This window comes from Larus michahellis, chromosome 1, assembly GCF_964199755.1.
Source record: "Larus michahellis chromosome 1, bLarMic1.1, whole genome shotgun sequence".
Taxonomy (NCBI): domain Eukaryota; kingdom Metazoa; phylum Chordata; class Aves; order Charadriiformes; family Laridae; genus Larus; species Larus michahellis.
Window position 1 is genome coordinate 207,236,880 of NC_133896.1, and position 23,376 is coordinate 207,260,255.

The window sequence follows — 23,376 nt, forward strand, 5'->3', positions numbered from 1 at the left end:
ACCATGAACATAACATTCAAAACAAATCAGAAAGTTTGCTGAGGAGTTTCTTCTCTTCCATGATGGCTGTGATCCTGAGAACTCCTTGCCCTGGTGCCGGACCCCTGAGCCCTTCCCTTTCTCCCAAAGCCGCAGCGCTCACAGTGTCCAACATTTGCTGTCCACTGCAGGGAGTGCACGGCTTGCTGCTGACAGAATTGGCTGAGTGTAATCCTTGTGTATTTTATATTGGTATTGGGATCAATATTGGTTCTTTAGAGTTATTAATGTTAATTATTTAGTCTTATTCTATTAAATCTGTTTGGATTTCAACCCTTGGATTTCTTTGGTTTTTCCCAATTCCCCTTCCTGGGCAGGGAGGGGTCATCGGGCAATAGAATAATTGTCTAAACAACAATAAATTGTGGCTTTCTCGAACCGTAACAGCTGCAAATGGAGAACATCGATAACTGGTTATGATGCAGATCAATCCTCACTGCTGAGGCTCTGGTGGGAGATAATAAAATGGCTTTCAGGAAAGGGACCGGCCCACACGAATACCGGTGACGGCCGCTTGCCGGCGGCACCCCCGGTGCCCGACCCCCGTCCCGTGGGTGTTCGCAGGCCCCCCGGAGCCCCACTCGCCTGTCACCTCTCCCCGCGTTCCGGTCCCTCCTTACCGATACCACAACACTTTGTCGCCCGGCCCGACGTGAAACCGGCGGGGGAAGGGGTGGGGGGGGGGGACACCCCGGCAGACGGGACCCCGACGGCGGAGAGGAATGGCGGGGACCCCGGCAGGAGGGAGAGCCGGAGGGAGGGGACCTCGGCGGGAGAGAGGGGAGGGACCCGGGGAGGGACACTGAGGGGAGGAACAGCGAGGACCCCGGCGGGAGGGAGAAGGGGGACCCCACTGGGAAGGAGGGGACCCCGGGGGGCGATGGGGGGACCCTGGGGGGAAGGAGAGAGGGGACCCCAGCGGAGGGGACCCCGGCAAGAAAGAAGGAGGAAGAGGACCCCGGCGGGACGGAGAGGGGGGACCCCGGCGGAGGACAGGGAGGGAGGGAGGGGAACCTCGGTGGGGCAGAGGGGAGGGAGACGGGGGGTCCGACGGGGACCCTGCGGGCAGGAAGAGAGGGGACCCCGGCGGATGGGACCCCAGCAGGGGAGAGGGAAGGAAGGGACCCCGGCGGGAGGGAAAGACGGAGGCAGGGGACCCCAGCGGGACGGCGGCGTCGCCGGCGGGAGGGAAGGGACCCCGGCAGGGGAGAGGGGAGAGGGGAGAGGGGAGAGGGGAGAGGGGAGGGACCCGGGAGGGGACCCTGGCGGGGGAGAGGGAGGGGACGCCGGCGGACAGCCCCCGCGGAGGCGGCAGCCCCGGGCGGGGCGGGGGGTGGCGGCCGCCCCTGGCGCAGGGCCCCGCCCCGCCCCGTCAGGCAGCGCCCGGCGTGCGGCGGCGGCGGCAGCTGCGAGCACGGTGGCTCTCTCGGCGGCCATGCGGCTCCTCACCGGCCCTCGCTGCGCGCTGTGGGCGGCAGCGCTGATGCTGCTCCTCCTCGTCCCCGGCTCCCGTGAGTAGCGGCGGCGGCGGGGGGACGGCCGGGCGGAGCGGTCTCGGCGCTGCTGCTCCTCTCCGCCGGCACGGCCTCCCTGAGGCGTGAGGAGACGTCCCGCTCCCTAGAGCCTGCGGGTGTCCCGGGGCGCAGAGCAGAGACCCGGCCGTTGTCGGGGTCCGGTGGGGTGGGTCGTGGAGGAGCCGGGGAGCCCCGGCCGGGGCTGTGCTGGACGGAGGCGGGTTCCTTGCCCGGCTCCGTGAGGCGGCAGCTGTGGAGAGCGGCTCTTCGCAGCCTTGGGGTCACCGCGGCCCTGATGGCAGTGCCCTGTCGCGTTCCTGTCCGGCCCTTGCAGTAAAGTCCCTCTTTAATGCCGGTTCTGGTGAATACACAGCCCCCTGTTCCCCGGTGCTTTGGCTCCGGCGGTAGAAGGGCAGATCTGGGGGGTAGTCGTCGAAGTGTGCCCAAATACAGCGAGAGGTACAAAAGTCTGAGGTGCCGGAGTTGCCTTTTCAGGAGACTGAAATGTACAGTGCCCTGCCATTTCCCAAAGTGAAGAAACCGAAAGACAGGTAGCAAAATTAACCTGCCATAAATAATATGGAGGAATATCACTCAGTCCAGCAGTGTTAATATGCTGATGTTTAATCTGGTGAAGCTGTAATATAAACTGATACCAAAAAAAGTAAAATGAGTAACGTAAACAGCTTTATAATTGCCCTTCCAAAAACAGCAAGCCTTTTTTGAAGAAGTTTACCGGTAACCTATTTACTGCTTTGCTGAGATCCTGTGGCCTCCATTTTACAGCGACAGGCTGTCGTTTCATTTGATACAAGATTGGCCAGTTCTGCCTTTTTACGATGCTGTTTCCTGAGTTAAACCATATTCTGGTTTAACTCAGCGTACAGCCATGCTGTCTCCTGGGGCAGGGGTGAGCTCATCGAACTTTTGACAGTCAAATGTCGTCCTTCCTCTCTATGGGAATTTGTTGTCCAGACCCCATTTATAATGTGTTGAGAGAAGTTGTGCCCTTTTAAGGCTCAATCTAGCATGTCTATTGAAGTATCTTTTTTTTTCTGCCGACTTACTCAGAAACTACCAGAAACTACTGCTGAGATTTGTGTTGGTTTCAGCAAAAGTTTGTGATTCACTAGCGAATGCTACAGGAGAAAGTGTGAAACCCACCAAATACTATGATTTGCAAAAAGTGAAAGTGGCAGTAGATTTGTCCTCACTCCAGTTATTTTTGGGCATATTATTTCAAGATAATGCTGTTCTTTGCTGGAAAGTTTATGTGTCAGTCAAGTCAGTGGAAGAAACGTCACCAAAATGTTATGGTTTAGGAAAAATCCTTCCCACTATTATGTAAAATCCGGCTGGCTTCCTGATAATCTGAGCGAGTAAGGAGAATCCATGCTCCCTGGCAGGAAGCTGCCCCCCCTTACCCTTCCTGGTCTGTTCAGAAAAGATAGCTAGCAACGTCTGCCAAGAGCTTACCTGTATACAAAACTACTTGCAGTACAAAAAATCATCATCAGCGGCAGCCTCCAGACTTGAAGACAGGCATGGCGTTTTCTTTTTAGTGTACCTCCTTACTTCTCGTAGGTTCTTGGGCGACATCAAAAGGTGGTGTAGTTTTTCAGTCTCAAATTGATCAGAATCAGTTACTTGGGTCCATGTTGTTTCCTTAAGCATCTGTGCAATGGTGTTTATGCTTTCCGTTGCAAGACTGTGAGGTACTTTCACAATATTAAGGCATGAGGACCTGTCCAAAAAGTTGCTGAAATAATCCTGCCTGGCCTCTGTCTCAGGATGACCTACCTTCTTGGTAGGTCAAGAACGCCACTTCAAAAATAGATACGAAAAGCCCTTGTTGAGTCAAAGGCAAAAAAAATATAAAGTTTCCAGATAGCAGGGATCTGAATTTAGAGGTTGCCAAAAATTGCCTGGCAGACATTACAAGATCTGGGGTCAGGGAGTTGGTTTTGTTTTAATATCCAGAATTTGAGTTTCATCCATTTCAGCTGAGAAGAATGAGTGTCCCGATGGTGATCCTGTCTAGGGGATGCTTATACTCATGTTGCTGCTCAAACATCTCTGCTTTAACCATTGCAGCCCCTTGGCTGTTACTCATTTGGATTGCTGAGAGGTTACTGTGCAAGTCAGAGATCTTTCTGATGGACTGTGCATAGTCAGTGCCTCTGTACTTCTTGTTTTTTAAACTAACAAAAGTGGAATGGCTTGGATATAACACTCTCCTACTTACCCGCTATGCATTAAACTTGAAAAGAGAAGATGCCCAGGCAGAATTTTATATATGACTGTTGAAATGTCCCCAAAATGAATGTGTAAAATTGTGCTTAGTGAAAATGTGAGTTTATATACCAACATCTTTCTGCAGCATGAGGTTTAGTTAGACTAGACGTAAAGCCTGTGAGTCCTTAGAAATGTGTTTGTGTTAAATATGAATGCAGGAGTGGGCACCTGTGAATGCAGGAGTAGGACCTTTGTCACATGCAGGGAACTGAATGAGGAGTGCCACTCATCAGTGTATGGTTCTTCTACCAGGCTTCATCTACAGAGAATAGTAATTTGGTATAAGCTTGAGCTGGAGACTGCAGATTCCTATTGTTAAATGTTCATGGGTGTTATCCACTGTGGTGATTTTTGCAGGATCTGGCAAAATCAAGTCCATTTAAAATCTTGTCCTGTTCATTTTCAGCAAATGTTGGAGCTATCCCTGTCACTTACCCTGTGTCTGTCTATGTGTTCGGCACAAGCACGGATCTTCAGCTCCTGTGCCTGAATACCACTCCTGGAAGCCAAATCCCAGCTATAAAGCTGGAAGAACTGGCCTGATTTTGCTGTTTTGAAAGCTTGCTTAGCCTCCAACTCATGACTTCTTACGCACTAGAGCACCAAAACCACAAGAGCGTACCAAGCTGTGCTGTGGCGCTTCACAGGAAGCACGCTTGCCTTCAGATACACCCTGGCCAGCCACAGGCAGTTGTGTTTTCAGCTGCATCTGTGCCTGACCTTAAACAGAGGAAAACAGAGTTGTCTGACAAAAATGTTGATACCCTTTCCCTGTCCTTTTGCAGTGTGTAGTGCTTCGGTGCGTTGTTTTAAGTTGTGTGTTTCCTTGGTTTGGTTCTGTTTTGTCATGAAAAATGACCATGGGACCATGGAGATCCTTCTTTTTTTTCCTGTTTTTTTTTGTTTGTTTTGGGGTTTTTTTTGTTTTTTTTTCTTTTCCCCCTTTCCTTCCCATGCTCACGCCTGCACGTGTACACCTGGGTCAGTGCAGACTTCTGACCCTTGCGCTTCTGCTTCCTGGAGAAGGCCAGACGCCCTCACTGTTTGGCTTTGGGCCAATTGCCCTGTGCAGTCTCTGCTCTCGAATGAGAGTCCCCAGTTGTCAGAGCCATCGCTGCGTAAAAGGGTGTGTTGCTTTTCACTTTGCCTTCACCCAGGACAGCCTTCCTGCCTCCCTGGCTGAAGTCTCCTGCTGTCCCTGCAGTGATACACACGGCTTCAAATCCAACATCACAGTCTGAGGACAGAAAACTGTTTGTAAATAGTGTCATTTTAAGATTTTCTTTTTCTCACCTGTCCTGTTCGCTGCCATGTGTTCCAATGGGGCATATGCTCATGCAGTACCCCATATTAAGATGTATTTGTATTCTGGAGCAGCTGCTTGTGATGCAAATTAAGAAACTTGCCAATGTTTGGATGTTCTTTTGAGGAAGGAAAAAAAAAAAGGTTGTATCTTTTAAGTTGGGTAAGGTCCTTGACATCTTTCAAGGTGCGTAGTCCAAGCTGATTTGAACTAGGACTAATATAGTCCTGTTTGCCCTTCTACCTCTGGTTCCTGTCCCCCTCTTTCATCTAATCCTACAGGGAGCCCGTTCTGCTGGTTGAGGCAGCAAAAAACATTGTGTGCTGTTGGGGAGGAGGATAATGTCAATTTTCTGTTCAATCAGATCATTGTTAAACGCGGCGGGACTAGCTCTGTTGTAAATGACTTTCTGCAGGATTGGGTCCTTCCTGGGGAAGCTTATTTTAGCTGTGTCCCATCCTCTTTTGTTTGTTTGTTTTCCCTAAGCTCCCTAATTAAACGGTCTAACATATCTTGCAATATCAATCTCGATACTGCAGGGTTAAGATACAATGGGTGGTTTGTCATTTGTATTTGCAGACTTTACCATTCTGAGATCTTCACTAAGGTTTTGTAACTACTAAGAAAGTGCCCTGTTTCTGTGGTACTTAGTGCAGGCTATTTTCTTGCCTTTAGCAGAATATTGTTATAAGTGATCAAAAACTAAACTCTGCTTGGCAAAGGCAGAATTCACAACTGATCCTCTTGCACACATGTTCATGCCAGACTTTTCCTTCTGTGTGGTTTGTCTTTACATTTTACTACTTATTTGTAGACCAGGCCTGAGCACAGACTAATCAGGCCTCAATTAGTCATTAGAGTATGATGATATTTCACCAGAGGTGTGATCCTTCTCTTTCCTGCTCCCCACCTGCCAAATACTCAGTGGATGCATTAGTGGGACATGCTCTTAGTCCCAAACTAAGCAATGCAACTTCTTAGTGGATCTTACTGTCTTACCGTGCTGTCCCTATAGGGGCACAGCACGTGCTCATCTGCCTGCAAAGGCCTTGCAGACTTTATAGGAAAAGATTCATGTGAGAAGCTCCTTTCCTTCTGCTGTAGGTGATGCAGATCATGTGTTATTACTGAAGGAAGGTGCCTGATTTTCTGCCTCTTATTTCTTTTGGTCTCCTTTCATCTTAAGGAAAAAGAGAACTTGGGATGGTGATGATGGGGAAGATAAAACCGAGGATGGGATGGAGTTCCAGTTCATTTGATGGTTGGGTAGTGCAAATGTTTTCGTTTTTAATGTGCTAAAAGCAGGCTGTTGTGGTACCATGCTTTCGTATCGTCATTATACCTAACTCCTATCCATGGTAGTTCAGTCATTTATCTGCCCAAAGCAAGTGTCAGATGCTATACTAACTTTGTTTGGGGTTTTTTTTGTTTGCTTCTTAGTAATAAGGCACCTAAAACTGTCTTATTGTTCTTGTTTTTTATGTACGAAATGAAGAGACAGCCAACTCCAGCAGTGCTACACCCTTTGCTGCGATTCCAGATGATAAATTGCAAGGTAGTACTCTTGGCATTTCTGTTGCTGTTCCTCAGTAGCATCAAGAAAAGCAATATGTATTACTGTATGCCTTAGGCTGTCCTGTAACAGTTTGCCCTTTATTTTATTTTGTTGAATTGTGAAGCACTGTAGGGCAGGAGGGAGGTACTCTCATTGTCACATCTATTCCAGAACAACTAAAGATATTTAAGAGGAACTGATGAACAGCAGAATGCAACTCAATCCTCATATCCTTAGGTACCCCAGAGCAAAAGAGAGAGGAGAAATAACATGGGAAAATTTTATGTATAGAATAGAAATACCTGCCAACATCATTTTACCGTTACAAAGAGAACCACCAGCTCAAGAAGTCTGCAAGGCTGGACTTCAGTGCTCTTGAGAAAAAGGCAAGGCACTTTTTCATTTGTTTTTTAACGTCAGAATGGATTCTGGGTCCACTGTGCTTGAGCTCATTGCTAAAGTACATGTTTATTTCACAGTGTAATTTCATTTTGACTGTGTTAAGCTGTACCCCTTTAAGCATGTGCCATGTGAAAGGCATATTCCTTGAGTCATTTTTGCCCTGTACTACTTCACTCATCTCATTTGCTGTTGGACAACAAGTGGGATGTATAGCCAATACTCTGCTTATTGACTCACTCTATCTTGTGTTAATTGCATCACTGACTCACACCCAAATTCCAGGCAGTGTATGTGGCTTTTTTTCACCTGTATGAGCATGCAGTCCACATCCAGATGTGTTCCCAGGGTTGCAAAAGTAAGCACTCAGAACTTGGGGGAAACCCAAAGCTGCGTTCTGGTTACAGTATTGGGCCAGTGTGGGAAAGGTTTAGCCCCAGGCATATCCATGGCTTACGCTGGTATAAAAGTCAACATATCCAAGAAAGAATGTGTTTGTAGTTGTACAATCCTAGACTGTTTCTCAAAGGCAATTAAATCAGCTTAATATCCCAGGTATGTCAGCGTAAGGGTTATGTGTGCAGTACTCAATTGTGGGGCTAATTGGCTATGATTATACCAAAGAAAAGCCAGAGTCATTCCCTCTGTAATATTTTTTTTCCTCCTTTTTGGTAGGTGGCATGAAGGTGTAAATCTGTTGCATTTGTTCTTAAACCTGAGCTTGCTCATAACATGCATGTGATTGCAAAGGGGGTTGACAAAACTGTTTTAAACTAGACTTTTCAAGTTGTAAGAACAGCAAATCTGTTCAAAGGAAATAGGCCTGCTTCTTGGTTCTGGTAGCTGTGTTGCTATTCTTGTCATCTTTGAGGTTGTGCACTTGGTTTTCCAGCCATGCTGAGAAGCCGCTGGGCTGCTGCGAGGCACATAGCACTAGCAATGTGGGAGGATGCTGTAAAAGATCAATTACTTCAGGGAAAAGAATAATCACGGAATGGGCGTAGACAACGGTGCAGAATGAAGGGAGGGAAGTATGGGCAGTGAAACTTCCAGGAATGGGAGTTATCGAACAGCCCAGTAGATCTTTGCCAGGAGGAAGAGACAGTTAACCTGTAGAAACTTTGAAGAGGGATACAGCAATGAGGACAGAAGTGAGAGTGGGAGGGCACCTGAAAACCTAGAAATAACATGAGTAGGAAGGGGTAAAAAAGGAGAACTGGAAAAGTAGAAGTTAAAAGAAGGCGGGAAGGACAAACCATTAAGACTGAAACATGGTTTATATTTTAAGTCTCTGGAAACAGGTGTGTTCTTAGGATATCTTTTTGTGTAGAGAGAGCGTAAGCCCATGGAAAGATGTTTCACAGGGTATCACTCTGTCTGTACTTGACACGACTACAGTATGTTCCTAGCATGATCCCAGTTTGTAACAGAGATGCAGCAAAATGAAAGAACATATTGAGGGTCAGGAAATGGAACTGAAATAGAGGAATAAAAACTAGAAAAAAAGACAAACCACAGTGCTTAAGTCGGCCAAGAAAGTCAGTGACAGTATGGCTGATAACAGCAAGCAGAATAGAGCACGACATAGAAGTCAAAGAGAGCAAAAAGAGAAGATGTAAAGAATTCAGATGCAGACCATTTGGGCACTATGTTCTTGCTGCACTGAGCTCTGGAAGCATTTTGCAGAGGGATAAAACCATCAGCTTTGGGATGGAATACTCTCTGCTGTATTCCCACTTGTAGCCTGCAAACATAGATACCTTGAGGAGAGTATTGTGTTGTGGGTACTTGAATTATAGTATGGTAAAATGAGAATGAATAATATTTCTCTTCTTGTTTCCTTTTTTCCTTGAAGGCAATAGCAGTTCATCCGCTCTTCCTGTTCTATCATCCACGCAATCTACAGCAACATCTGCAGTAGGTACGTATCTGTTCATTTGTCCATTACTAAGGACCTAGAAGCTATCTCCAGACCTACCCCAGATCATACCAAAATCTAAAGAAATATCCATCAAAAGCAGGTTTTTGAGAGAGGCATTATCATTTTAGGGCTGAGAAGCAATGTGTAAAACAACTCTGAAATGAAGCTGTGCTGTCTTTCAAGTTTAGGTAGCGTCCTTCGTCAGTAGAAGCAATGACATTTGCAGTGCCATTGAAAACCAGGAATCAAAATAAAACTTCAAGGAAGAATTGAAAGAACTTGGTCTTTTTAATGTTCGTTCTTTGTCTCTGAGCAAACTTCTTCAATTTTCATGGAGTAAAGATGAATAGGTTGTTGTGCAAACAGTCCGTTTAATGTTATTTCACAGTGAATAGGTTCAGGGTATAATGAAGTCCTGGCGGCTTGAGTTTCAAGACTAAGACTCCGTTTCCTTTTAGGTAAGACTCATGGCACCTTATACCATAGAAAAAAGTCCTTACAGAGCTCATAGCACAAAACAGTGGAGTTCAAGCGAGACATGAGTGGCAGATCTGGGACAGTCTGTCGTGGGTACCTTTGCATTGTTCTAGCACTGTTGTCTTTCCTTCACAACTTGTCAAAAGAACATAGGTAAGAATGATTTCCCAAGGCAGCAGTTTTGCAGCCGTGATGCTCCAACATATGTAACGTGTTTACAAAACACACCTTCGTAGAAAGAAGAAATAGGTGTATTAGATCAACTAATAGAGTTTGAAAGCAGGTATTTAACCTGGGACAAACATGTCATCCACTTGGATTTTCAGTGTTCCAGCTGTTGGCTATGTCAATGTGAGATTATTAAAAAAGGAAATTTAAAAAAATTATTTTCTGGAAGAACTTCACCACATCAGTAAAGACTGGATAAGAATTAATGTCATGCAGTTGTTCAGTCTGTAATGCACAGATAAAAAAGGTTGTATGTAAGAGAAGAAAAGCTAGTTACATGCATGAACTGCGTCCCCCTTGTGCTAAGATCCGTGTAAAAGCAGGACATTGTGCCTACCCTGAGATAGTTTGTGTATTTGTGGAGTTTCACGCTGATCATAAGATCCCAACTATGTCATTCCACTTCCAGCACAGCTCTCACTTTGTGTCTCTGTAGTCTCCAGGTAACCTCTGAGCTACCACACTCAGAAGTTGCTTGTTATTCGTTTAATAGTAAACTACTTGCCAAGAAAAAAAAATAAATCTCTGCAAAGACCTTTTGATAGCAAGGAAGTGGTGCAGTTTCTCATTCCATTGCCTGCAGTGTACCAGTTTAAGCATGTCTAACTTGGAAAGCGGAGCGATTTTTGTAATCCCCTTGTTGCCTTAGGGCCTTCCCCATGTGTAAAGCCATTGTTAACCACAGGTGTTTCACCCACCCTTCGCTCCAGCATTTCCGCCCTCCACTCCAGCCCTGACTATGGGTTTCTTGCAGAGGTCTGAGCTTTACTGTGTCTGGATAATAACAGTAAAAAGAGGCCTGAGCCCTTTACTGTTAGGCACAGTGCAGACCTAACGGGCAGCTGTGCCTTGCTTGACGTGGTTTATGATTCACATCCTTCTCTTTTTTTTTTCTTTCTTTTTTTTGGTTAGAAACTTCATAGATTTTAAGACAATGTTTTTTTTAAGACAAAGATTTTAAGACAAAGATACCCTTTTGAGTATCTGTCTCAACTTCTTCAGAATAAAGACTACTGGATATCGGTACTTAATTTTGCTTAAAGTTTCTGCCTTTTTTTTTTTTTTTTGACGCTTTTCATCACAGAAGCAAGTGTTTCATGCAATTATTTTCCATGCAAAGGAAGCTACTTATTTATTTTAGGAAGAGCATTCAATAGTCTTTTTTTTTTTTATGTTAGCACAGTGCTTATGGAATTTGAGTTGTTGTGTTTGTTTGTTGTGTTGAATTAGAACACTAAGGGAGTATTGCATGCTGCTAAGAATTATTATCTTTATGCTATATATATATAGTTTGATTGATGGATATAGCATAGCTATTTAATGTTTTAACACAGGTAGCATACAAAGTAAAATACTTGTCTCTCTTAAAAATAAAGCATCATAAGCCTGAACTTTATTGCTGGCATACATCTTTTTTAAATAGTAAAAATTAACTCAGGCAGTCTGGGTTTGTTTAGTGGGATGTTCAATGAAGCCCAGCTGGTCTTTTGGGGGAAAAGTAATTAGGGAAATAAAAGATAAAAGGACAGATGTTGCTAGCAAATGTTCTTTCATCTTAACTCTGTTGGTAAAATAGTATGAGTAAGATTTTTCAAAGACACAGAAGAACAGATTGGTGCCCAGTTCATGTCAGCTTCCCAAATTCTCCAGCTGCCTCAGATAGCCTCCCACTGATGTTTTGAAATGACTGGTGCTAAATACATTGTGAAAGATAAGTCTGTAGGAGATTAACCAGATTTTACTCTTAATATAAATGTTACATTGCCAAGTGCTGTAATCTTGATAAAGTAAGAAAAAAGCATCGCTAGTAGGAAAGAGAGGGGAAAAAAGTAATGTGCAAATTTGCTGAAATTCCTCATGATAGCTGCTCAGATATTTTTTTGTTCTGACTCAAGTTTTCTGTAGGGCAATTTAACGTCCATGGAATAAGTACCATCTTTGTGTAACTTCGTTTAATAATGTTACGCATGGAACCATTAGCCATTATATTGCTCATAAACACAAGCCAGTTTGACTCTCAGAAATGATGGCTAAAAACAAACCAAAAAACCACCACAGCCCAGAAAACTGACTGGTTGACACGTGCGTTCAGATTTGTCTTTCTTTCCTTTGGGTATCTTTTATATTAGGAATGCAGTTACCAGGTGTGGTTTCATGTCATATAACTGTACGTGATTTCCATATAGACATTTCCATGCTTATTTCCTACAATGAGGAACCATTTGATGTTTATAGATCATTGTGCCTTTGGGGAGTTTACCTGTCAGTATTAAAATGTGCCCTGAATTTTATCTGATGTATTTTACACATGCTTCATAGAGGAACTGAATTTCCTTATTGTAACAAGGTAAGTACATAAATACAGTATTCCAACTGTTCCATCACAATGAATGCTCATTTCAAAGTGTTTCCTAGGGTTATGGCACAATACAATTATAACATTAAAGAACAGGAAAATAAATAACATCTACTATGAGGACTGTATTGGGCTGTTTCAGTAGTTTTAATGTTAAATGTCTCAGAAAAGTGTTGTGTAGGCCAGTTGCTTTCTGAATGCTTACATTGTCATAGTCTTTGGGTTTTTTTAAGTTTTTGATGTTCACATCTGTACTGGAAGCAGTGATACTTAAGTCTTAGCAAAGACACTGTTCTGTGTGTAGCTACTCGTAGCAACTACACTTATAGGAAGATTATTCTATAGAAGCATTTTTAGATGCTGTATAAAAAAGTAGAAATTGAATATCAAGTTTACTGGGGAATTGAGATGAAACTACCTAATCTTCAGTCGTTCTAGTTTTAGACAATTTCAGGAAAACATGGGTTTAATTAGACATTTGAATGTCCATAATGAAAAGCTTTTGTGGTGTTTAAAAGGAACCCAGCTTGTGTGAGGTATATGGAAATAGTACAGAAGCATTAATAATACAGAAGCTATTTGCCTCATATTGTCTGCTTAGAGAAATGTTAGTTGCATAACAGGCTCATGTTTCTTGTTAGTTCCTCCTTAGAAAAACAAATAATTATTCTTAAGATCATTCTAGCTGCCTGCATTCTACTAAGGGTCTAAGGATTTTGCTATAAATATCAATCTCTATTATTCTTCAGTTTTGCTTCATGGTATTTTTATTCTGAATAGTTTGTTACAGCTTTCTGAGGAAGGAAGGGGAAGTGTTAAGTAAAAGCAGGGTAAAAGTTAAAGACATTAGGTGTCAATTAAACTTGTGAAACAGCATTCCATTCTTTGTTTTAACCCTGGCAAGACAGCTTGCTACTAAATGAATGATAGAAGCCAGCAGGTTTACTTCAGTTGAACATTTATCACGTGTGGAAAACCTTTTGAACCTCAAGTTTAACACACGTATAGAATTCTCTCTGGTAAGTTTAATATACATGCAGACTTAGTAAAGCCAGTGTTTCATTCAAAAACAAATTAAATTATGACTAAAATTGGGGGGGGGGGGAACATTTTCATGCAAAATCCATTCTTATCAGAAAAGATTAATTATCTGAAAAGTTGGGTGCTTCAAATGGAAAGTTACCATTGATCCAGAACTTTATCACATTTTAAAATACTGTAAGTTATACTTGATTCTATGGAATTGGATAGTGTGATCCAAAAAAAATTGACCCTTCTGAAAGTTATCAGATGTTATCCAGATTTTCTTTACAGCCTTTCCTTTAAACCATCCCTGACCTTGAGCCTCAGAAATCGGAAGCTAGGTCTTTCCAAAGGAAAGGCGTAAGGGAGGAGTCTGTGCAAACCTGGATATCCATGCAGTAGCATTTTCGTTGTTGCCCTGCTGTTCTATTTGGGCATGATAAATGCTGTCTTGTTCCATGAGTATACAGTTTATTACATTTTCATGTATTTTTGGCGTGTGATATCACAAATGAAAATTTCTCAGGTTCGTCCACGAGTACTACTCATCTGACCAGTACCAGTCAGCCCACCAACACCACTTTGTCTGTCACGTCAACGACTCAGCCCACCACAACCAGCCACACTACGAGATCCACCACAGCTTCATCAGTCACATCATCACAACTCAATACTACAGCAGTGACCACTTCCAAGATTTCTTTCACTTCTGTAACAGGTGAGTTGACATTTCAAGAAGCTCACAAAGGCTTGTATGCATGTTGGCATGTGTTGTACAATTGTAGAATTGTTAGGTTTTCAGTAATATAACAAAGAAAGAAGGTATTTTCATGCTGAAAAATGAGAGTTAGGTGGGGTTTTATTATTAAGTTGGCTACAATAATGTTGCTCTGAGCACTCTGCTTCCTTAAATAAGGCTTCACTTAACCTGAGAGACCTGATGTATTTAGGGGGAAAAAAAAAAGTGAGCGGTCTGAACCAGCAGCCACCAGCAAGGAGATTAGCAATGTTAGGAGAAAGCCTGGCTTTTGAATACAACTTGTGTATTTGTTCAGCTCTCCTTTCTACAGCTTCTTGAACTCATCGCTAATACTTCCTTTTTCCCAGCTTGACCTGTGGCTCAAAATGTGTCTATTGGCTTGGGAGGAGGACTGAGTTCTGTTAGCTACATTTGTAGCAACGTAATGAATTTTATCCCTAATGGTGGATAAAGCATGACTGTGAATGAGTCGCGCTTTATGTAAAAGTTGTCGAATACAGTTTGATGGTACCCTTTAATGCAAAAACAGTAAGTGTAGAATTCAGTATTTCCTTGCAGTTCACTGCTAGTTCACACCACTTCATGCTTATGCTTCTAAACAGGTCGGGGTTGCTCACGTGTCAGTGAAGCATTACAGGGTAGGTGAAGCTGTCATCAGCAGAACTTTTAGTTGGCCATGTAACACTCCCTGTGGCAAGCACAAATACAGATGGGCCCAGGCTGGGTATTCTGGTGGGAGGATGTAGCAGATAAAGCCAGTTTTCACATGGGAGCTGCTGTGGCTTGTCTGAGGTCACGTTATCTATGTCAGTATTTGTGTTGGGCTGCAGAGCTGGTCTCACTTGGAGATCAAGTACGATTCCATGAGAGGTACTCTCCATTCCAAGATGGAGGGTGCAATTCCATGAGACAAAATAAAGCAATCCAATGGCTCATCACCACCGAAAGTATTTTACTCCCACCACGTAACTATGCTGACTGACTTGGTGGTTGTTGGACCCCTCTGCAGGCTGACTCAATATGCTCATCTGATTTAAAGCAACTTCCTTCTGTGCTTGGGTTAATTTCAGGACAGCTTAGTGAGTTAAATTGGCTTATGGAGGGTACAAAAAACACTAGAACTGGCCTAAGAAGGGCAGGAGCTGCTTGTGTGAAAGGAGAGGAGAGCAGCGGGGAAAAAAGGCAGGGGAAAGAGAGGGAGGTGGAGGGGAGAAGGGGCAGTTAGTCTTGCAGAGACAGCAAGCAGTTGGGTCAGCTGCTCCTGCATCACCAGAATCTGGCACTTAGAAATGGAGCTCTGTGTTTCACTGTGCTCGGCTGGTATCTTGCCAGTTGATCAATGTTGAATTTGTGCAATTGGGTCATTAGATGATATGTCAATGGGGAGGGCAGGATATAGAGGACTCCTCAAAACGCAGTTTTTCAAGCTCTGTAAAAAGTGTCTTTTGTTTTCTTCTTGTCAGCCACATCAAAATCTGAGGCTGTCGTAGCCAAAACCTCCAGATTTGATGTGGGCAGTTTCGTAGGTGGCATTGTGCTGACACTTGGAGTCCTAGTTATTCTCTACATCGGATGCAAAACCTATCACTCCAGAAGAGGCATTCAGTACAGAACCATGTAAGTTCCCAAGGAAACTTCCCTTGTCAATTTAATTCTTTCTTGAGGGGAACAAGGACAAATAAAACAAGGAGAATGAACTCTCATACATACATTTGCTTAATGTACATTATATTAATATTATTTAAGAGATTTAACTGTGATATTTTGTCTTTCACCACTTCTGCTGTTCCTCATCATTATTATGCCTATATTCTGTGTGGGTTTTTTCTCTGATCTATTATATAAAATAATATTGGGTTTTTTAAAGGATCCTTCTCCTTTAGCTGTTCTATGAATAGCTAATGTTTCCTTGAAAACATTTCCTTGAAATGATTGCTGCAATTTGCAAGACTGCTGCTTCGTTTTGACACTTTCTCCTAGGCTCTGTTTGTCTATTGACTCTTTGGTGTTTTCCTCCCCCTTGCCATTAATTTTTTTGTAGTAGCTCTATTTTCTATTACCTATATGGTGTCTTGTGGGAACTCTGTTACCATCTCTCTTTTGTGTCACCTTTTATGTACCTTCAAGCCTAGTTTGGGCAGGCAGTTTTAAAGCCAGACATCTAATATTCCACATTCTTAAGCCACCACAGTTGAAGTGATTCATTTGTTTATTGTCACAGAAAACATTCAAAGGCAATATGGCCATTATTCACATTTTTAAAAGCTTCTTGTCAGCTCAGATTTTTTTTCCTCACCTTGCAATATAGGCAGGCCAACTTGTCGATCTCTGATATTTAGTTTTCTGTGTTATCTTGTCTCAACTCCAGAAGCCCATCTATAAAATTGTATGCACTGAACTTGCTTTTTCACAAGTCCTTGAAATTAGTAGAATTCGTTTAACCAAATACAAGCATCTGCACCTAAAGTAGTCATTTCATATCAGTCGTATTACCCAAAAGTAGGGTAAATCTGTCTGATAAATCAGCCTATCCACGCGTTTTTGTATTCACTTACTGTGAGGGCAGCTAAGAGCCTTAGATACAGAAGTCCGTGCTGTGGATATTGAAGGGTATAGGCTGGATCGATCCCACCGAAAGTCACTTGTTTACTCGGTGTACACCAGTGACTTTCAGCATTCTTTGTGCTGCAGGCTGCTGGTATTTCCCCTGTGGAGTGTAGGTGCTGTACAGCGAATACAAGCCTATTGAGAATAAGCTTGCTTTTCTTAGTTGTCTTTTCAAGACGCTGTAGAAGTTGTCTGTGGGCTTCAGCCTGTAGACTACAAGTTGAAAAACACTGATTTAAACAGATTCTCTGCCACCAACTGCTTCCAGGCAGCTGGTCTCTCTGCTCTGTGATATCAGATTGCGGAACAGGAGGTAGTAGGTCCAGTCTTGTCTTGGGTATGATTCTTTGTGGAGCTGCTTTTTTCCTCTCCTTTCTGAGAGCACTGAACCAGTCAGATATCTGTGACTTTTGACTTCATCTTCTATATCACCCCTTTTGTAGTGAATAGTTCAGTGAAAATTGTACCACCTCATTTGCCGTTTATCCTCAGCTTTACTCAGTTTTCTTTGAGGCTTGCAGACTTCCCTCCCTGTCCCACATTTAGTTTAAGAACTGGGAATTCTTAAAACTAGGTTGCTTTTCTTTTTCCCATTCAGTATTTTCCATGTCAGTTGAGAAGCTTAAGTGAGGTGATGTCATTAGACTTGTTGGGATGCTAGTGTTCAGGCCTCGTGTTTTCTCCCCATCTTTACTCCTGTTTGCTAGTAGTGGAATTCAACCAGTTCCTGCTGTGCATGTTTACCCACGGTAGCATTTGAACGGATATTGTAGAATTCAGATCAACAGTATCTTTAAAACAAAGGAAACCTGTCACTGAGCTTGTGAACTGGCTTTCATTAGCTGTTACTACTGGATATAGGTAAGATAGAATGGATAAAAATGGCTGAGCACCAGCTGACCTGAAAAATACGTACTTGAATTAAATGTGAAAGCCAAAACGTTAATAAGGCTAGTGAGGCTGGAGGAGTGTTGACTCCACCAGTAGATTGTGTTAACTTCAGGCTTGGTTCAGAGAGGACTGTCACTTCCCTTCGCAACAAGATGGCCTCTGTTCACAAAATTACCTTCTGAGCAGCAGCTGGATGGCTGTTCTTCATGTTGACTGTTTCTTGTACCGCACAACGTTAATTACTGTGTTTCTATTACAGCGATGAACACGATGCCATCATTTAAGGAGACTTCAGGGAAGACAGTGTTGGAAACCTATCCTATCGCAGCTTTTGTAACTTACTTCTGAAAGAGTTCCTTTCATCGAGATGATCACAGTCTCTAAACCTGTTGTGGGTGTGATCCTGCAAAATGTTGAGAAGCTCTATAAACATCCTGATTTTTTTTCATTGGCTTTCGTAAGAAGAAGAAGTCGTCGGCACTTTGCAGACACTCTTTTCTTTTTCCAGTATTTGTAACCAAATTTAAAGAAACACACATACTGAGTCATTTTAGGGTACACACACAAGTCTCTGAAATACCTAATTACTGGCACAGTGAATCGCATCATTGGAATGCTAAGTTCAATTATTTCTTACATATTGCATAAATCCAGTGTGTTCCATAATGGATACAGTAGGTTAAATAGGATAGCTTTGAGACCAAGCATTGGTTTTTGCAAGTGAAGTGGGTTTTTTTCCTAATATTTTGTATTAAATTGTATTTATTTTGAAGTTTGATGTGAACTTTAGTTTAGAAATTTTGGATTTTGAACAATTCAGTTTTTTTTTTTTTATTAGGCTATAAAGGGACATGGCTTGCTAACTGCGTAGAAGGTGATAATGAGTACTTTAAACTTCAGTCATTAGCTCACCAGTGACCTGCAGAGACTTCCCTTAACAGGCTGTACAATGAGAGCCGCCGCGGGAAGCACGGACAGACTGGAGATACCCATCCACAACCTTTTTCTCTAAATGGGTCCTTGTAAGAAAACAGACTCTGCGATCTGTAGCTTCCTTTTTCTAGCATGTCCTAATGAAGCATGTGCAATTGAAGGTAAAATAAAAATGGAAAGAAGTAATTGTGCCATCATAAACATGATAAAATATGAAAATTGCTTCTAAAAATTGGCTTTTAAGTTGAATGTAGCAATCGCTTCACTCTTGGGTTTTATTGTTATGAAGTTGTATGCGGTGTTTTAGCAGCATTTGATAAGCATTGAAACTTACACAGAGAAGTGGAAAATACGTAAGACAGCATTTTAGAAGAATATCATCTGCATTTTTACGACGATTTTCAGAACTTGTTACTGCTGCACGCATGTACTGGGTCAAAAGCCCACTGAAGGCAATGGGGCACCTCTCAGAAGGCCTTTAGATGAAGTCCCAAATACACCGGGTGTGCTGTGCGAGATGGCTGGTGCTGCTTGCGTATCACATCTGCAGGTCCTCTGAGGTAACCCTGCTGTCTTCAGCAGGTGGGCTCCATGTTGACATGGGTGTAAGGAAAATGAGAGCAAGGATGAAGAAACGCAGGCCTGCATCTCCTTGTTCAGCCCCGCTCAGGCTCCACTTGTAGACCTCTCCCTGGTGAAGAAGGTTGGTGTGGTGGGACTTGACCACTCTGGTTACTGCTGGCACTAGTCCCTCACGCAGGGTACGGGGCGAGGTGGTGACAGCTGAGGGGGGTCACAAGAGGAACTGCATACAGGCCTGTCAGGGGGCAGCTCTGGCACGGGTTAAATTTTTTTGTTGAGCAACATTAAAGTGGCCGTATGGATGTCTCTTCCCTTTCTCACATGGAGTAGTAATCCCATGGAGTTGTGTCTGAGGCACAGCAGGCTGCAGCAAGCCATGGCTAATGAGTAATCTTAGTAGCACCGGCCGCACACCTGAAATGTGGGTAGTGGGGCTGTTTTGGTTTTCACTGAGATTGAGGTACAGGGGGAAGAGTGATTTGAAGTAACTTTTGTGATTTTTCTTAATTGCATTGTTTGGTGGAAAACTTCTGGTTTTGACTTGAAGAGTTTGGAAACAGCTCTTCCATAGAACTGCAGTTCGTTACTTTGTAGAAATTAAGACAATTAAGTGCAACTCAGTTACTGGGATTGTAACACCTCTGTTGTACAGATGAATGAATAAAATGAAATCTTTGGAGTTACTATATCAATTTCAGTTGGATTTTTATTTTACTAGATGGTTTCTTAATTCCCTCAATCCTTTCCACGGTCATAACCATTGGATAAGAAGTGTTCACTAAGTATACTTTGCCGTGCTGGAATACCAGACCTAGTGCATTTTTGCCCAGCTCAATCATTTGTAATGTATTTTGTAATCTCATTGCTACCATAAAGCAAAATTACGTGCTTAAGATTTCAGATGGGTCAGTGCCAATATCCAGCCTGCCCTCCTTTCAGGTGTTCAGATACTGGAGAAAGTGAGGTGCAATTGGTAAATCTTACCTTTAACTTTACATTTGCTTACCAACAGTAAGGGAAACCCCAGCTTTAAGTTACACACGTACGAAGTGGGATGAACAGGACAGTTTTTCAGTGTATCGTATCAGCACTTAGTGTGTATTTAGGCCTCAGTCCTGGAGGTCATCCTGCAACACTTAGAACAAGCAGCGGAGCTGAAGGTAGCTACGCTCTACGCATGGAGAGGGGTCGGCTGTATTAAATAACGGAAATAGTAATTTAGCATTTAAAAATTTTGATTGTGCAAAGTAAAGATTGGCACTTTGTACGGGAAGAGCATTTGCAAGGGTTTGCCACAGGAGTTTACCAGATTTTAGACTAAGAGGAGGTATGAAGCTGAAGTATGAGCAAAAAACAGAAAAAGGTCTTTTGTTTCATAGACTGAAGTCTAGCGCTATCCCAGGCAGCTGGGGAGTAGAATATAGAATAGCTTGGAAGGGACCTACAATGATCATCTACTGCCTGACCAACTCAGGGCTGACCAGGTCAAAGCATGTTATTAAGGACATTGTCCAAATGCCCCTTAACCACCAACAGCCTTGGGGTATCAACCACCTCTCTAGGGAGCCTGTTGACCACCCTTGGTAAAGAATATTGCCTAAATATAATTCCCTCCTCATGGAAGTCTCTTCCCACTCACTTCTGTTGTGATTAGTTATTCTAAATTCAATCATAGTGGCCTACCAGTATCTTAAGGGGGCCTACAAGAAAGCTGGTGAGGGACTTTTTAGGATGTCGGGTAATGGTAGGACTAGAGGGAATGGATTAAAACTAGAGATGGGATGATTCAGACTGGACGTTAGGAAGAAGTTCTTCACCATGAGGGTGGTGAGACATTGGAACAGGTTGCCCAGGGAGGTGGTGGAAGCCCCATCCCTGGATGTTTTTAAGGCCAGGCTGGATGGGGCTCTGAGCAACCTGATCTAGTGGGAGGTGTCCCTGCCCATGGCAGGGGGGTTGGAACTAGATGCTCTTTAAGGTCCCTTCCAACCCTAACAAGTTTATGATCTGTTTATATTCATTATTTTATGCAATAATTTTTTAGCATAACTAGCTCTTCCCTTTCGCTAGGTATACTTCTGCTACAGTCAGTCTTTCAGCGGGTCCTTAACTGAGTTGTTTGTTTATTAGTAGCGTGAGGATGACCCTACTGTTTGCGTTTCATCCTTTCCCGAGGGCTGCGCCTCTGTTCTCTCCCCAGCGCTGGTGGCCGGGCAGAGCTCGTAGCTGTGTCTTGGCGAGGAACCCCTCTGGTGGCACAGCGCAGAGCTGCAGCTACACCGGCATGTTTTAAGCCCATCGCCGGCATTCACGCAACCCCCACACTCATTTTTAATCCTTAAAATTCGTGTGGTTTTTGCGCTTAAAATTTATTTCATTTAATACTACAGGCTTGAGAAGGCTTAATCTTTCATTTACTACTAAGCGCAATATAATTATGCTGGGATCTTCTGCAGGGAGCCAGGGTGTAAAACACTGACACGATGAAAGCAACTGGAACTTCAGGGAACCAGGACTTCCCCGGTCACGTCCGGTATGTGAAGGCTATCAGAGAGTAAGCTGTAACTGCTTTTAATGTTAGCCACAACACTCTTCCCCCCGTCTTTGATGAATTATTGCACCCTCACTGATACCACTTCTTGTGGTTTGGATTCAAACCCCCCCCGCCCCAGAGCAAGAGGAGACAACGGCACTTGGTGTCCCCGAACTGGGATGCTGCTGTAGGGCAGACGTGGAGCAACCTGAGCCCACATCCCAGCGCTGCACCGGTCTGCCTTCCTCCCGCACGGCTTCCCTTTTTATGCAGGTCTCCTTTAGCCTGTGTCCTAGTACCAAGTCGTTGCCCTTCCAGCATCGTTGTTTTGATGGGGCCCTACATCAACAGCTTCAAAGCAGTCCTGAAATGCTGCAGTGCTATATTTGGGTTTTTTTTATTTAAAAAACACTATTAAAGCAAGATCATGTTACTGTGCTAATATGCAGTAACTTAAACATCATCCCTTTGTAAATGTACTTTCATACCTTTCCTTTTTGTTCAGAGACTGTTAAAGCTCTTACATGCTCATGCCACTCTGGTTTTGCCCTGAAGACATATGTCGCATTCCTAACATGCTTTATCGAAAAAAAAATATAAGGAACAAAACGACAATATTGCCAAAAGCAAAGTCGAATGGCATCAGAGACTAAAAATTGCCTAGATAACTCAAGAGGTTAAGAATTTAGCTGTCATATGGAAGCAGATAGAATGAGAATGGACCTGTGCAGAATGTAAACACATTCTCTGGACAACACTGGAGGAGTCCCGATGGGTGTATGACTTAAAAAACAGGAAAGTTAAATGAATTTAGGAATCTGCATTTGACAGTTCTCACAAACAGCATAGACGCAGGGACTGTCAGTTCCCGGTGTTGATCCTGCAGTGTCTGAGATTTATCTGCATCAGAATTTAGTGTTTGCCTCGCCATAAAAACATGACTTTGAAGACTGGATCAATGATTAATTTTATCCTTCAGTGTCAGCTCATCCCTGTACTTCCAAACCTCCAAGTCAGGAACTCTGAAGAGTGAAGGAATAAAAGGGACTCCAAGTTCTGGAGGCTTTTAAATGTCCTTTTAGAATCCCAAAAGGAAATATATTCTCACTTTGATACTCAAGATCTTGTCTATTGTTTGTTCTGACTTCTGCAGTTTGGAAGCCAAGGTGGGGCACCTGACCAGCACTGAGGTGATGGGTGCTTTTAAAGTGTTAGAAAAAAAACTGTGTAACTCAGTTTCCTTGACAGGGCTCAGAAACAAAAGCAACAAGTGCCTGTACAAATGGGGCGCTTTCCCCTTTTAATTGTTGCGTATATGACTTAATCTTTTCTAAAGACTTTATTTTTCCCTTAGAATCAAAGCTGTCTTCCATTGGGCAAATCACAACCTACCTAACATCCTATACTCCGTAAGTACTGAGTAGTTCACTTCTCTATCCATCTGACAAAAGAATAGAGCATCAGTAAGTCAAACTATACAGATCCAAAAGAAGGAGATCTTTGTTCTGACCACGTCAACATGTGAGCTTAAAGAGCTCTGGCAAGTTCTCCAGCTTTTCCCTAAAAAAAAATTGACCAGCAAAAGCCACTGCTAGGACATTGCTTATTGTGCAATTTCCTGCTATGTTCCAGTATATTTTGATCTCTTCAAAGAGAAAAAAAATAACTCAAATATTTTGAAAATAGCACAGCAGGATCTGCTGTTTGGAGTTCCGCTCTTCCTCGCGCAGGATGTGTGCAACATCCCAGGCTCTTAGGCTTGAAGGGTCCTATGCCAGCAGCCATCAGTGAGGAAGCTGGGCTGGAGCATCGGTAACTGTTGTGATCACACGCCCAATTAAAAACAGAAACAAAGGACTGGTGATTTAGTATTATCTCAGGAAGTTTTAATCCCTGCACTAGCGACCTCTGGAGCAAGAGTGACAACCATTCCACGTTAAGTAGTTCAACAGGACAGAGA

General features: G+C 43.3%; 1 protein-coding gene across 1 annotated transcript; it reads left to right on the forward strand.

Annotated features, from left to right (window-relative positions):
* The first annotated feature begins 1,391 nt into the window (after window positions 1-1,391).
* TMEM123 (transmembrane protein 123) lies at window positions 1,392-19,580 on the forward strand. The gene is made up of 6 exons (XM_074570800.1): window positions 1,392-1,550; window positions 6,647-6,706; window positions 8,961-9,026; window positions 13,637-13,828; window positions 15,334-15,487; window positions 17,628-19,580. The coding sequence occupies exons 1-6, from the start codon at window positions 1,475-1,477 to the stop codon at window positions 17,650-17,652; spliced, it is 573 nt and encodes a 190-aa protein (XP_074426901.1). The 5' UTR covers window positions 1,392-1,474; the 3' UTR covers window positions 17,653-19,580.
* Window positions 19,581-23,376: the final 3,796 nt, after the last annotated feature.

Bases quoted from the DNA above. Each gene is read 5' to 3' on its own strand.
- TMEM123 (XM_074570800.1), top strand. From the start codon at position 1,475: ATGCGGCTCCTCACCGGCCCTCGCTGCGCGCTGTGGGCGGCAGCGCTG. The intron at 6,707-8,960 runs GTAGTACTCTTG...TTTTCCTTGAAG, and splicing joins TCCAGATGATAAATTGCAAG to GCAATAGCAGTTCATCCGCT. The intron at 13,829-15,333 runs GTGAGTTGACAT...TCTTCTTGTCAG, and splicing joins TTCTTTCACTTCTGTAACAG to CCACATCAAAATCTGAGGCT.